The sequence below is a fragment of the Eumetopias jubatus genome, unplaced genomic scaffold, assembly GCF_037043125.1.
Source record: "Eumetopias jubatus isolate StellerSeaLion01/CBP00866 unplaced genomic scaffold, mEumJub1_p1.0 scaffold_8, whole genome shotgun sequence".
NCBI lineage: Eukaryota > Metazoa > Chordata > Mammalia > Carnivora > Otariidae > Eumetopias > Eumetopias jubatus.
In genome coordinates, this window is record NW_028274814.1 from 23275578 (window position 1) to 23290524 (window position 14947).

The 14947-nt window shown below is 40.5% G+C and overlaps 1 protein-coding gene across 1 annotated transcript in view; it reads left to right on the forward strand.

The window, feature by feature from the left end:
- The window catches only part of CCDC3 (coiled-coil domain containing 3), a 117027-nt gene extending 102925 nt beyond the window's left edge, over window positions 1-14102 (forward strand). The window contains exon 3 of the mRNA XM_028114710.2: window positions 13257-14102. Within this exon, the coding sequence (XP_027970511.1) occupies window positions 13257-13532 (276 nt within the window). The 3' untranslated portion in view covers window positions 13533-14102. The remainder of the gene's footprint in view (window positions 1-13256) is intronic.
- Window positions 14103-14947: the final 845 nt, after the last annotated feature.

The following is a 14947-nucleotide window of genomic DNA, read 5'->3' on the forward strand; positions in this document are numbered from 1 at the left end:
AATAACCTTCCCACTGTGTTCCCAGATGGTCTTCAGATCAGTTTCCATGCTGTATGCTGTGGGCTGTTTGCCCTTCCTTCTCTCCCAGAGCAGCCCCAGCGCACTCTGGGCTCTCCCCAAGCAAAGCCCACTGACCTTTAAAACTCCAGACTTTAAGCCCCACTGGTTGCCAAAAGTCAGAAAACGTGGCCTCTCGCACTTTCTAAGCCACTTGCTGTGGGGCTTACTTTCCCCTATGCGCTCCTGTCTTTTACCCTTCTCCATGACTGCAGTGACCACAATCTGTTTCTCTCCCAAACCGCGTTTCTGCCCTTTCCACCTTCTTTGATGTGGCCTCTTCTCCACCTGTAGTTGTGGAGTTTGTTCTGCCAGTTTTCAGGTTGGTTTCTGGGGTATGTAGGATGATTTGATATAGTTACATAGTTGTATTCTTGGGTTGGGCAAAGCTTAGGGTCCTCTTATTCTGCTGCCATCTTCCCTTCTCCTTTAATACACTTTTATCTTTTCGCTGCTCATCTTGATTGCTTTCCATTACTCTGTCTTCCAGCAAGCTGATCCATTCTTCTGCATCCTCTAATCTGTTGTTGATTCCCTCTAGTGTACTTTTCATTTCCATTAGTGTATTCTTTGGCTCTGTTTTATATTGTCTCTGTTGAAGTGCTCACTGAGTTTATCCACTCTTCCCTCAAGTCCAGTGAGTATCTTTATGACCATCACTTTGAACTTTTTATCAACCAGATTGTTTGTTTCTTTTAGCTCTTTTACTGTGATTTTGTCTTTTTTTTTTTTCATTTCAGATATTTGCCTCTGTCTCATTTTGTCTAACTCTCTTTGTTTGTTTTTATGTATTAGGTAGGCCAACTAAGTTTTTGAAAGTAGTGGCTTTATGTATATGGGATCCTATAGTGCCCTGTGGTCCAGGTCCCTCTGGTCACTAGAGCCAGGTACTCCAGGGATGTCCCCTGTGTGGGCTGTGTATGCTCTCTGGTTGTGGCTGAACCATGATTGATGTGAGCATGCTCATAAGTGGAGCTGGCCCTCAGCTCAGCTCACTGCACTGACCCACTTTGTATGCCATGGGTCCACTGGTGTACACGTCTCACTTCCTATGTGCAAAGTAGAGGCTGGGCTGACTGGTCGGGGGAGGGGGTTCGCACTTAACCAGCCTGGGTGTCTGCACTTACCACTAGGATGGCTGTGAGTGTACTGATGAGTAGGGCTTGCTCCCTGCACAGTCAATGAGAGGCTTGGCTGCGGGAGCTGTGGGTGTAGTGGTGTGTGGTGTTAGCTACCCCCCACCTCAGGGCCAGAGTCACTGGCCTGGAGAGGTGCCAGTCCCATGCTGGGCTGCCTGCTGGGTGTGGTGGGGCAGGAGTCATTTTGGAGGACTGACTGCTGGGGTGGGGTTTGCAGTGACAGCCAGTGTTAACACTCTCCAAGTGTCAGGCTGTCTAGGCTGGGGGAGGGCAAGAAAAACAGTACCTGTCAGCACTTTTGTTCCTGGAGAAATCTCCTGCAGATGGCTGCACTTCTGGCATCCGATTAGTCAACAAATCCTTTCCACGTATATCCTAGGTGCTTTTCAAACTGTGTTTGGGCAGAATTAGTGGGAATGCTGGCTGTTTAAGGGTGGGAACTCGGTTTCCTATCACCCTTAGGTGCTCTTAGAGTTAAGAACCACTGACTTTCAATGCCAGACCTTATGGGGACTTGTTTTCCTAGTGTGAGTCCCTAGGCCAGGTGGTTAGTGCCCCGTGTGGGGTGTGATCCCCTCTCTTTTCTATGTTTGTGATATTCCTTACTGTTGTGGTTGGTAGCACCAGAGGTTTAGTTCCTGACTGCATTCCTACCCCTTCTTAACCTTTTCCATGTGGCCTTCTCTCTACAACTAGCTGTGGAGGATCTGCTTTGCCTGTTTTCAGGGAGAGTTACAATACATGTAGTTGTGTCTGTGGGACAAGTTGAGCTCAGGATCCTCATACTCCACCATCTACCCAGTCTACCCTAGGTGGTTTGTTCATTTTGTTCATGGTTCTTCTGTGCAGAAGCTTTTTGGTTTGATGGAGTCCCACTTATTTACTTTTGGTTTTGTTGCTTTTTTGTTTTGGTGTTAAATCTGAAAATTCATTGCCAAGACCAGTGCCTAGGAGCTTAGCCTTTATGTGTTCTTTTAGGAGTTTTAGGTTTTTCAGGTCTTCCATTCAAATATTTTAATTCATTTTGAGTGAATTTTGTGTATGGTGTAAGATGGGGGTCCAGTTTTCTCAGCACCCTTTATCAAGGAAACTGTCTTCTCCCCATTGTATATTCTTTTCTCCCTGTTGTAAATTAATTGATTGTATATGCAGGGGTTTGTTTCTGGACTCTGTTTTATTGATCTGTCTGATTTTATGCAAGTATCATACTATTTGATTACTGTAGTTTTGTGATATAGTATGAAATTAGGAAGTGTGTTGTCTCATCTTTGTTGCTCAGAATTGCTTTGGTTATTCAGGGACTTTTGTGGCTACATACAGACTTTATGATTATTCCATTTCTGTGAAAAATTCCATTAGAATTTAGGTAGGGATTGTATTTAATTTTAGTTTTTTGGTGTACAGGTCTTTTACCTTTTTGGCTAAATTTATTCCTAGATTTTATATGCTCTGGTGCAGTTGTAAATGGGTTTTCTTAATTTCTATTTCTGATAGTTTATTAGAGTAGGGAAACACAGCTGATTTTAATATATTTGTCTCTTGCAATTTTACAGAACTATTTTACTCTACCAGTTTTTTTGTGGAGTTTTAGGATTTTCTAAATGTAATACCATATCCTTTGTAAATAGAGACAGTTTTACTTTTTCTACTCCAATTGGAATACCTTTTCTTTTTGTCTAATTGCTGTAGCTAGGATTTAAAAGTGGTGAGAGTAGAGTAGGCAACCCTATCTTGTTATTCATCTTAGGGGGAAATCTTTTAGCATTTCACCACTGAGTATGATGTTAGCCGTAAGCTTCTCATGTATGGCCTTTATTATGTTAAGGTACAGTCCTTCTATAACACTGAGAGTTTTCATCATGAAGGGATGTTAAATTTTGTCAATTTCTTGTTCTGCATTTATTGAGATGATCATATGGTTTTTATCCTTCATTTTGTTAATGTGGTGTATCACACTGATGGATTTACAGATGTTGAACTGCCTTTGCATCCTTTAAATAAATCCTATTTGATTGTGGTGTATGATCTTATGTTTAATTTCATTTGCTAATAATTTGTCGAGGGTTTTTTTCCTATATGTTTATCAGGGGTATTGACCTATAATTTGTTTTCTGTAGTGACCTTGTCAGATTTTGATATCAAGATAATTGATAGTCTTATAAAATGAATTTGCAAGGTTTGCACAAGGAGTGGTATTAATATTTCTTTAAATGTTTGGTAGAATTCATCACTGAAGCATTCTGCTTCTGGACTTTTTTTGGGCAGGTTTTTGATTTACAGAGGACTGATTCAATCTCTTTACTAGTAATCTGTTCAGATTCTCTATTTATTCTTGAATCACTCTTGGTAGGTTTTATGTTTCTGGGAATTTATCCATTTTTTTTTAATTGTCCAGTTTCTGTGGTAAAAGTTGTAACTTCTCTTTGATTTCTGGTCTAGTCTGTTTGTTTCACTAATCTTTTTTGTTGTCTTTTTATTCTCCTTTTATTTCTGGTCTGATCTGTATTATTTCCTTCCTTTCACTAACTTTGCACTTTGTATTTTCTTCCTTTCCTAGTTGCTTGAAGTGTAAAGGTTGTTTATTTGAATTTCTTGTTTCTCAGATTGTACTGCATTCTGTAAGTTTTGGTATGTTGTATTTTTTTGTTTTAATTTTTTTAATTAACATATGAAGTATTATTTGTTTCAAGGGTACAGGTCTGTGATTCGTCAGTCTTACACAATTCACAGCGCTCACCATAGCACATACCCTCCCCAGTGTCTATCACCCAGCCACCCCATCCCTCCCACCCCCCTCCACTCCAGCAACCCTCAGTTTGTTTCCTGAGTTAAGTGTCTCTTATGGTTTATCTCCCTCTCCGGTTTCATCTTGTTTCATTTTTCCCTCCCTTCCCCTATGATCCTCTGTCTTGTGTCTCAAATTCCTCATATCAGTGAGATCATAGGATACTTGTCTTCCTCTGATTGACTTATTTTGCTTAGCATAATACCCTCTATTTCCTTCCACATCGTGGCAATTGGCAGGAGTTCATTTTTTTTTTTTGGTGGCTGCATAATATTCCATTGTGTGTGTGTGTGTGTGTGTGTGTGTGTGTGTGTGTGTGTGTGTGTGTATCACATCTTTATTCATTCATCTGTTGATGGACATCTTGGCTCTTTCCATAGTTTGGCTATTGTGAACATTGCTGCTCTAAACATTGGGGTGCACATGCCCCTTCAGATCACTACATTTGTATCGTTGGGGTAAATACTCGGTAGTGCAATTGCTGGGTCATAGGGTAGCTCTATTTTCAAATTTTGAGCAACCTCCATACTGTTTTCCAGAGTGGCTGCACCAGCTTGCGTTCCCACCAACAGTGTAGGGGCGTTCCCCTTTCTCCGCATCCTCGCCAACATCTGTCGTTTCCTGACTTGTTAATTTTAGCCATTCTGACGGGTGTGAGGTGGTATCTCATTGAGGTTTTGATTTGGATTTCCCTGATGCCGAGCGATGTTGAGCACTTTTTACATGTCTGTTGGCCATTTGGATGTCTTCTTTGCAGAAATGTCTGTTCATGTCTTCTGCCCATTTCTTGATTGGATTGTTTGTTCTTTGGGTGTTGAGTTTGATAAGTTCTTTATAGATTTTGGATACTAACCCTTTATCTGCTATGTCATTTGCAAATATCTTCTCCCATTCTGTCAGTTGTCTTTTGATTTTGTTGACTGTTTCCTTTGCTGTACAAAAGCTTTTTATCTTGATGAAGTCCCGATAGTTCATTTTTGCCCTTGCTTCCCTTGCCTTTGGCGATGTTTCTAGGAAGAAGTTGCTGCAGCTGAGGTCGAAGAGGTTGCTGCCTGTGGTGTTCTCCTCAAGGATTTTGATGGATTTTTCTGTCTCACATTTAGGTCTTGCATCCATTTGGAGTCTATTTTTGTGTGTGGTGGAAGGAAATGGTCCAGTTTCATTCTTCTGCATGTGGCTGTCCAATTTTCCCAACATCATTTGTTGAAGAGACTGTCTTTTTGCCATTGGACATTCTTTCCTGCTTTGTCGAAGATTAGTTGACCATAGAGTTGAGGGTCCATTTCTGGGCTCTCGATTCTGTTCCATTGATCTATGTGTCTGTTTTGTGCCAGTACCATACTGTCTTGATGATGACAACTTTGTAATAGAGCCTGAAGTCCGGAATTGTGATGCCACCTGGTTTGTTTTCTTTTTCAGCATTCCTCTGGCTATTCTTTTCTGGTTCCATACAAATTTTAGGATTGTTCCATTTCTTTGAAAAAAAGTTGATGGTATTTTGATGGGGATTGCATTGAATGTGTAGATTGCTCTAGGTAGCATAGACATTTTCACAATATTTGTTCTTCCAATCCATGAGCATGGAACGTTTTCCATTTCTTTGTGTCTTCCTCAATTTCTTTCATGAGTATTCTATAGTTTTCTGAGTATAGATTCTTTGCCTCTTTGGTTAGATTTATTCCTAGGTATCTCATGGATTTGGGTGCAATTGTAAATGGGATTGACTCCTTAATTTCTCTTTCTTCTGTCTTGTTGTTGCTCTATAGAAATGCACCTGATTTCTGTGCATTGATTTTATATCCTGCCAATTTACTGCATTCCTGTATGAGGTCTAGCAGTTTTGGGGTGGAGTCTTTTGGGTTTTCCACATACAGTATCATATCATCTGCAAAGACTGAGAGTTTGACTTCTTCTTTGCCGATTCTCATGCCTTTTATTTCTTTTTGTTGTCTGATTGCTGTGGCTAAGACTTCTACTATGTTGAATAGCAAGTGGTGATAGTGGATATCCCTGCCGTGTTCCTGACCTTAGGGGGAAAGCTCTCAGTTTTTCCCCATTGAGAATGATATTCGCTGTGGGTTTTTCATAGATGGCTTTTATGATATTGAGGTATGTACCGTCTATCCCTACACTGTGAAGAGTTTGAGTCAAGAAAGGATGCTGTACTTTGTCAAATGCTTTTTCTGCTGTTTTGATTACTTGTTTGATCCACTGGTCAGGAGCATGTTTAGTCTCCACATATTTGTAAATTTTCCAATTTTCTTCTTGTAATTAGTACCATTTTGGTCAGAAAAACAGCTTGATATGTGGATTTCAGTTTTCTTTTTTTTTTTTTTAAAGGTTTCTTTTTTCTTTTTAATATTTTATTTATTTATCTGAGAGAGCGAGAATGAGAGAGAGAGAGAGAGCACATAAGAGGGGGGAGGGTCAGAGGGAGAAGCAGACTCCCCGCTGAGCAGGGAGCCCCATGTGGGACTCGATCCCGGGACTCCAGGATCATGACCTGAGCCGAAGGCAGTCGCCTAACCAACTGAGCCACCCAGGCGCCCCTGGATTTCAGTTTTCTAATTAAGATATGTGATGTGATGCCTAATATAGGATTGATCATGGAGAGTGTTCTATGTGCATTTCAGAAGAATGTGTATTCTGCTGTTTCTGGATGAAAGAGTCTGTATGTATCCATTAAGTCCATCTGGCTTAACATGTAGTTTAAGTACAATCTATTAATTTTTGATGGAGGGGTAGTAAAGTCCCTTATTGTATGACTGTCTATTTCTCTCTTTAGGTCTATTAATATTTCCTTTATATATTTAGGTGCTCCTCTATAGGGTACCCAAATATTTGCAAATGTCATATCCCTTTGATGAATTGATTCCCTTATCATTATATCATGATCTGTGTTTATTATAGCCCTTCTCTTAGTCTATTTTTCTGATAACCGTGTAGCTACCCTGGCTCTCCTTTAGTTTCTATTTGCATGGATGTTCTTTTCCATCCTTTCACCCTCAGTCTTTGTGTTTTCAAAGCTGAAGTGAGTCTTTTGTAGGCAGCATATAGATGGGTCATGTGTTTGATCCATTAAACCATTCCTTCTTATTGGATCATTTAGACTATTTACATTTAATAATTGATAGATATGTACTTATTGCGATTTTGTTAATGGTTTGCTGGTTGTTTTGTAATTCCTTTATCCCTTGCTTTTCCTAGTGCTCTCTTTGTTATTTGATGATTTTCTGTAGTAGTATGCTTAGAAACCTTTATCTTGTATATCTACTATAGGTTTTTGCTTTGTAGTTACCATGAAATCTATATAAAACAACTTATTAAACGGTAACTTAAAGATCATAGAACTTATTTTTGAAAGCATTCTAAAGCTCCACATTTTAACTCTCCCCTTCCATTTTGTTTTTGATGTCACAATTTGCAACATCTTTTTATCCATTAACATATATGTGTATAATTATTTTTACTACTTTTGTTTTTTAACCTTCACACTGGCATTATAAGTGATTAACCCACTGCCTTTATAACATTACATTATTTTGAATTTTAGTATATATTTACCTTTACTGGTGAGATTTATACCTGCATATGTTGTTATGCTTTTTTTTTTTTCAGCTTTAATATTTCTTGAAAGGTGGGTCTAGTGCTGATGAATTCCTTTTGCTTTTGCTTCTCTGGAAAACGCTCAGTTCTGAAGGATAGTTTTACTGGGTAGGGTATTCTGGGTGGGCAGTTTTTTCTTTCCACTCTTTATATCTATAGGCATACCTCTGAGATATTGTGGGTTCAGTTCCAGACCACCACGATAAAGTGACTATTGCAATAAAGCAAGTAAAATGAGTTTTTTGTTTTCCCAGTATATATAAAAGTTAAGTGCACAATAGTATTATATCTTAAAAAATACATATACATACCTTAATTTAAAAATACTTTATAAAAAATGCTAAACATCATCTGAACTTTCAGGTCAGAGTAGTTATCATTGATAGCTGTTGACTGATCAGGGTGGGGGTTGAAGAGACTGGGGCAATTTCTTTAAGACAACAATGAAGTTTACCAGAGTGATTGACTCTTCCTTTCATGAAGGATTTCTCTATAGCATGTGATGCTGTTTCATAGTATTTCACCCATAGAACTTCCTTTTCAAAACTGGAGTCAATCCTCTCAAACCCTGTTGCTTTATCAACTTAGTTTATGTAATATTCTAAATCCTTTGTTTTCATTTCAACAATCTTGATAGTATCTTCAACAGGAGTAGATTCCGTCTCAAGAAACCACTTTCTTTGTTCATCCAGAAGAAGCAACTCCTCATTTGTTCAAGTTTTATCATGAGATTGCAATAATTCAGTCCCATCTTCAGGCTCCACTTCTAATTCTGGTTCTTTTCTACTTCCACCTCATCTGCAGTGACTTCCTCCACTAAAGTTTTGAACCCTTTAAAGTCATCTATGAGGGCTGGAATAAACTTTTTCCAAACTCCTGTTAATGTTGATGTATGACATTTTCCTATGAATTATGAATGTTCTTACTGGCAGCTAGAATCGTTTTTATTTTGCCCAGATCATCAGAGGAATCACTATCTATGGCAGCTATAGCCTTTAAAGTGTATTTTTTTAGATAATTAGACTTGAAATATGAAGTGACTCCTTGGTCCATGGGCTGCAGCTGGCTATTGTGTTAGCAGGCATGAAAACAGTAATCTCATTGCACATCTCCATCAGGGCTCTTGGGTGACCAGCTACATTGTCAATGAGCAGTAATATTTTGAAAGAGATCTTTTTTTCTGAGCAAATCTGAACAGTGGGCTTAAAATATTCAGTAAACCATGTTGGTTTTGTTTTTTAACCTGAACCATATTCAGCCTGCTTTTTGGTTCTATTTATAGAACACAGAGTAGATTTATCATAATACTTAAGGGCCCTAAGATTTTCAGAATGGTAAATGAGCATTGGCTTCAACTTAAGGTCACCAGCTGCATTGGCCTTTAACAAAAGAGCCAGTCCTTTGAAGTTTTGAAGCCAGGCATTAACTTCTTCTCTCTAGCTATGAAAGCCCTAGATGGCATCTTTTTCCAATAGAAGGCTGTTTCAACTACATTGAAAATCTATTGTTTAGTGCAGCCACCTTCATTAATTATCTCAGGTAGATCTCCTGGATAACTTGCTGCAGCTTCTTCATCTGTACTTGGTGCTTCACCTTGCACTTGGATGTTACGGAGATGGTGTCTTCCTTAAACCTCATGAACCAACTTCTGCTAGCTTCATAGTTTTCTTCTGTAGCTTCCTCACCTCTCTTAGACTTCATGGAATTGAAGAGAGCTGGGACCTTGTTCTGGGTGAGGCTTTGGCTTAATTCTGTGGCTGGTTTGATCTTCTCTCCAGACCACTAAAACTTTCTTCACTTCAGCCAAAAAGCTGTTTTGCTTTTTTATCATTTGTGTGTTCAATGGAATAGCACCTTTAATTTCCTTGAAGAACTTTTCCTTTGCATTCACAGCTTGGCTAACTATTGGGTGTAAGGGGTCTAGCTTTCAGCCCTGTTTCAGATTTTGCCATGCCTTCCTCACTAAGCTTAATTATTTCTAGCTTTTGAATTTAAGTGAGAGATAGGCGACTCTTCCTTTCTCTGGAACACTTAGAAGCCATTGTAGGGTTATAAACTGGCCTAATGTCACTATTGTTGTGTGTCAGGGCACAGGGAGGCCCAAGGGTGAAGGAAAGAGATTGGGGAAATGTCCAGTTGGTGGAGCAGTCAGAAAACACACATTTAAGTTACCTTCTTATGGGGGTGTGGTTAGTGACACCCTAGAACAAGTATGAGAGTAACATCAAAGATCCTAGGTCACCATGACATTTAATAAGGAAAAAGTTTGAATGTTTCAAGAGTTACCAAAATGTGACACAAAATGAATGTTGGAAAAATGGCACCAATAGACTTGTTCAGCAAATTGCCACAAATCTTCAGTTGGTAGAAAATGCAGTATTTGTGAAGCACAGCGAAATGAGGTATGCCTGTATATGTCATGCAAGTCTCTATGGGCCTGGAAGATTTCTGCTGAAAAATCTGCTGATAGTCTCGTGTGTGCCGGGTCCCCTTGTACATAACAAGTTTTTTTTTTTCCCCTCTTTTTAAGATTCTCTCCTTATCTTTAAATTTGACAATTTAATCACAGTGTATCTCAGTGCTAATCTCTTTGGGTTCATCTTACTTAATATTCTGGGCATCCTGGATCTGCATGCCTGTTTTCCTTTCCCAGGTTAGGGAAGTTTTCAGCCATTATTATTTAAATACATTTTCTGCCTCTTTCTCTATTTCTCTTAGGGGACAACACCAAGCAGACCAACATTCACATTACGGAGTCCCCAATCTTTTTTCTTTTTGCTGCTCTGATTGGATAATTTCCACTGCCCTTTGAATTCATGGATCCTTTTTTCTGTGTCTTCAAGTGTGCTGTGCAACTCCTCTGTAGTATTTTTCTGTTCAGTTATTGTATTCTTCAGCTCTGTCACTTCTATTAGGTACTTTGCTTTACTCTTGTTGAAATTTTCACTTGATTCATGTGTTATTCTCTTGAATTCAGTGGACATCTTTATCACTGTTATTTTGAACTCATTGTCAGGCAAATCACTTATCTCCATTTCATTAAGGTTTTTTTCTGGGGTTTTATCCTGTTCTTTTGTCTGGAACATATTCCTCTGTTTCTTCCTTTTGATCTATTCTCTGTATTGGTTTCTATGCATTAGATAAAAGAGCCAAGTCTCCCATTCGCCTCTGGCTTATTAGCTCTTGGCTGTCTCTCAACCTCTGTGACTGTCCAAGCAGCCTGCTTTATTCTTAGTGGCTCCCAGAAGTGGAGGTTGTGCCAAGACCTTTCAGTGTCTCAAAGGGGAGGATCTCAGTCAGCATCTGGATTCAGGCTGATTGGAAAGCAGAACTTGAGGTAGTAACTTTTAAAGTTTGCAGATTTCTCTTTCAGGGGAAGATAGGAAGATGGGCATTTCTGTATATGCTCCCTGTGTGCTGAGGTCTGTGGTGCTAGACAGTTAATAAGTGTTTCTTTGGTTGCTACTGTCCTAATGAACTCATAAACATGTGCCATGTTCTCAAGGGATGGGTCCTCTGAGCATCAGACACAAAAGCCAGGGTGCCAGATGTGTAGACAAGCTCCTTTCTTGAGGTTAACCTGGAACAGAGGGGGAGCATGAAGAGGACTCCCACAGCCCTCCACAGTCTTTGGAGAGTCTTATCAGTTTGTTAAATTAGAAACCTGCTTATCAGGCCAAAACTCTAAGATAAGCAAATAGACTTCTTTCACAGAAAGATGGGGTGCTTTTCAGTCTGCTGCTTCTACACTGGGTCCTGAGGGATGGTTGCCATGAGGTTTTTAGTTTTGCATAGCCTGTGAATCTCATGGACATAAGTCTGGTGGCTTTTGAAGCTACCTGTTGCACAGGGGCTCCTGTCTCAGATACACATCTTAACAGTTGGGGTTCAAATTCTTTGCTCCTCAAGGAGAAGCTCAGAATTGTGAGTTCCCTCCCAATTCTGAGTTGTGGCACTGGGGTTGGGGTTGATGGTATGTGTCTTGGCCTCTTCTACATATTGCAATGTGGGTTTTTTGCTTGTTTGTATAATATATAGGAGTCACTCAACTAATTTATTTTTCAGAGGAAATTGTTCTTTAGGTAGCTGTATATTTGGTGTGTCCATGGAAGGAGAGGTGTTCAGGATCCTCTTATGTCACCATCTTGAACTGGAATCTCTTGTCTTTTTGATAAAAGCCATTCTAATAGGTAGGAGGTGATGATATTGTGGTATGGATTTTCATTTCTCCAATGAGCAGTGATGTCTAGCACCATTGCATATACCTGTTGGCTGTCTTTATATCTTCTTTGGAGAAATCTGTTGAGGTCCTCTGACTGAGAGACCCTGGAACTGGTGGTACGCAGATGACTGCAGGGTTCCTAGGTAGGAATGAAGTCTCTCTGCCTGTTACCTGATACATGGGTGGCCCAGACTCCTCCTGGATCCCATAGCTCTCTCAAAGGCACTAATATTTAGGGATGGATGCGCAATTTTTACTGTGGGGCTGGGGGACAAAAACGAGGGATGTCTTAGGCTGCCATGATGCTAATGTCACTCTTCAATCTTAGGACAATATTATTTGTTGTATATATATGTTTGTACACGTGGGAGTATTTCAATGAGATCAAGTTCCAAAATGACTAAGTCACAGGGAATATGCAGTTTTCATTTTGGTAGATATAGCCAAATCACTTTTTATAGAGGTTTACACTCTATCCACAGGATAAGAGTGCCTATTTCTCCAACTATTGACTTTATTTTGCCAGTCTGAAAAAGAGCAGTTCATTAAAGCCCTAATTGGCATGTATCTTTATATGTCCTTTCCAGTGAACTATCCCTATTCTTTGTGTATTTTTTTTAATAAAGATTTTTTAAGTAATCTCTACACCCATGTGGGGTTCGAGCCTACAACCCTGAGATCAAGAGTCACATGCTCTACTGACTGAGCTAGCCAGGTGCCCCACTTTGTATATTTTTTTGTTTTGGGTTTTGGTCTTTTACTTATTGATTTATTGGAGCTTTTTTTTTAATTGATTTGTGTTGTGTTTCTTTTGTGTGTTTTTTTTTTTTTTACAGAAAAAATATTCTAAATTTTGTTACACCAAACCACAACAACCAAAAGAACCAGGGGGGTTTTGGTAAGAGGCAAAAACTGAGGTTTTAAAAGTGCCCCTTCCTTCAAGCCCATCCTGCCATGACCAGAACGATTCCCAGAGTAGGAGTATTTGATGCATAGTGCAGCAAAGCCCTTTAAGTAAAAATACTTTGAATGTCCTCTATGGCAGATCCTCACACTTAGGCTTTCCTGGAAAATGTTTTAAAGCCAGGTTAGAATAGGCAAAATTGCTGAATCAGAGCAAAAAGTGAAAAGTCACCAATCCCCTCAGGGAATCAATAGTATACAAGTTGGTAAGCATTTAAAAAGACAAAATATGCAATAGCTTTTAAAAATTAAGCTATGGAAGATACCCCAGAGAGGGTACTTTATATTTGCTGTTAGGGCAGGGTTCACAGGGTGAAACCAAGAAGGGGCCTTGAGGGTTGTCCTCAGCCTGGGGTTGGAGCCATTGGCTGTCAGAGTCTGTGTTGTTGGGTACGTGACAGCACCCAGGGACACTGCTCTAGGGAGGTTTTATGAAACTCGCCTGCCTCTCCCATGGCATTTCTTCCCCCCCTCCCCCCCCCAGCTCATGTGTTCGTCCGTGCAGAAGGCTCTGTTTGAGGAGGAGGACCACGTCAAGAAACTGCAGCAGAAGGTGGCCACTCTGGAGAAGCGGAACAAACAGCTTCGGGATCGGGTGAAGAAGGTCAAGAGGGCACTGAGGCAGACACGGAAGAATGGTCGCCGCCTGGAGCTGGTGAACCAGAAGCTCAGCGAGAAATTAGCAGCTGCAGCAGGTGCCCTCCCACACATTAATGCCCTGGGGCAGGAGCCACCAGGTGCCACGTACCTGCAGGGGTAGCAGGGACTGGGTAGTGGCCTAGCCTGGCTCTGCTGGAACATGTTGCCTCTTGCCAGGGATGTAAAGTGATGGTAGGTTTCAATGTGCACATAGGTCAAAAAATCTTGTAGATGATGTTTTTAATACGCATTTGGTAGTGCCTAGTTACTTGAAGGGGCAAGTCTTGCTAATTTTCTTAGTTGCTGGGCTCCTTCCCCTCTCTGCCTCGCTCCCAGACCCAGGGCTTGCAAGTCCAGAGGCAGCACGATCCTGGAATATCATGTGCTTGCCTAGGGCCTGTCTCCAGCTTTCAGGAGCACACTGGAAAGTGTACTGACTGTGGAAAGAATATTTTAGAATCTCTAGGTGTACAAGAATCAAGGGTTTCAACCTTATTTAGAAGAGAGGCAGTGGAATCTCCAGGTCTGAGCTCCAGGACCATCATTAGTTTTGAGAAGGGATCTGCAGCAAGTCTTGGAACCTTCTGGTGTCTCCTTTGCCAGTTTTGGAAGGAGGAGGGCAGGCTTGCAAAGCACCCAAGGATGCCTGCAAATATGCATGTGCATGGTGTCCTTACTCCAGCCAGCATTTCCTCACAGCTGAAGCACTTGGGGGGGGGTGGGGGGGGTGGGGGGGTGGGGCGGGTCCGTGGGAGCAGGTAATTGAACAAGATGAATTATACCCAATTTCCAACACGAGTTACCCAGAGTTAAAGAGGACACCTATGGGTCACTTTAGTCTAAAGGAGAATTGCCTTTGTGGATGGGTCATGTTTTACCAAACCATGTTCCTGAGTTGGGAAGAGCCTGAGCAATATCTCAGCCCCTACTGAATGCAAATTTACTGCTTGCTCATTAACTCCTTCCAGCTGCTCGGAATTTGAGGTGAATTGACCCAGTACACTATTAACTTCTGTTCTGCAAAGATACCTCCTTACCTATTGGAATCAAGTGACCGTGCCTCATTCCCATCCAGGCACCCAAAGAGCCTGTTCCAGGCAGTTCTGCAGAGCCTCGATGCAAGCATTTTCACCACCTAAGTAAATTGGCCGTAAGGCAATTTTGCTGTCAGAGAGAAAATAACTGATTGTCAATAGAGAAATGAAACCAAACTACGTTCTCATTTTTCTATTACATGAATCTTAGCCCTCCTAATGGTCTACGACCAGTATACATGGTGGTCTTGAAACAGTGGATGATAACTCCATATAGCAACTTGATAGAAAATACAGTAACTAACTGGAAGTGTGAAATAAGACTACAAGGCCAGATTGCATACCATACTGTAATACAGAATGGGAGTTTATCAGTTATAATAACTCAGAAATGCCTTACAGCTTTTCTTCTGTATGTCCCATAGAACTTTTGAACATCTCTTGATAGACATGCATCATTATGCTAGGAATGAACAGAAATGTAGAAGGCTTTCATAATGTA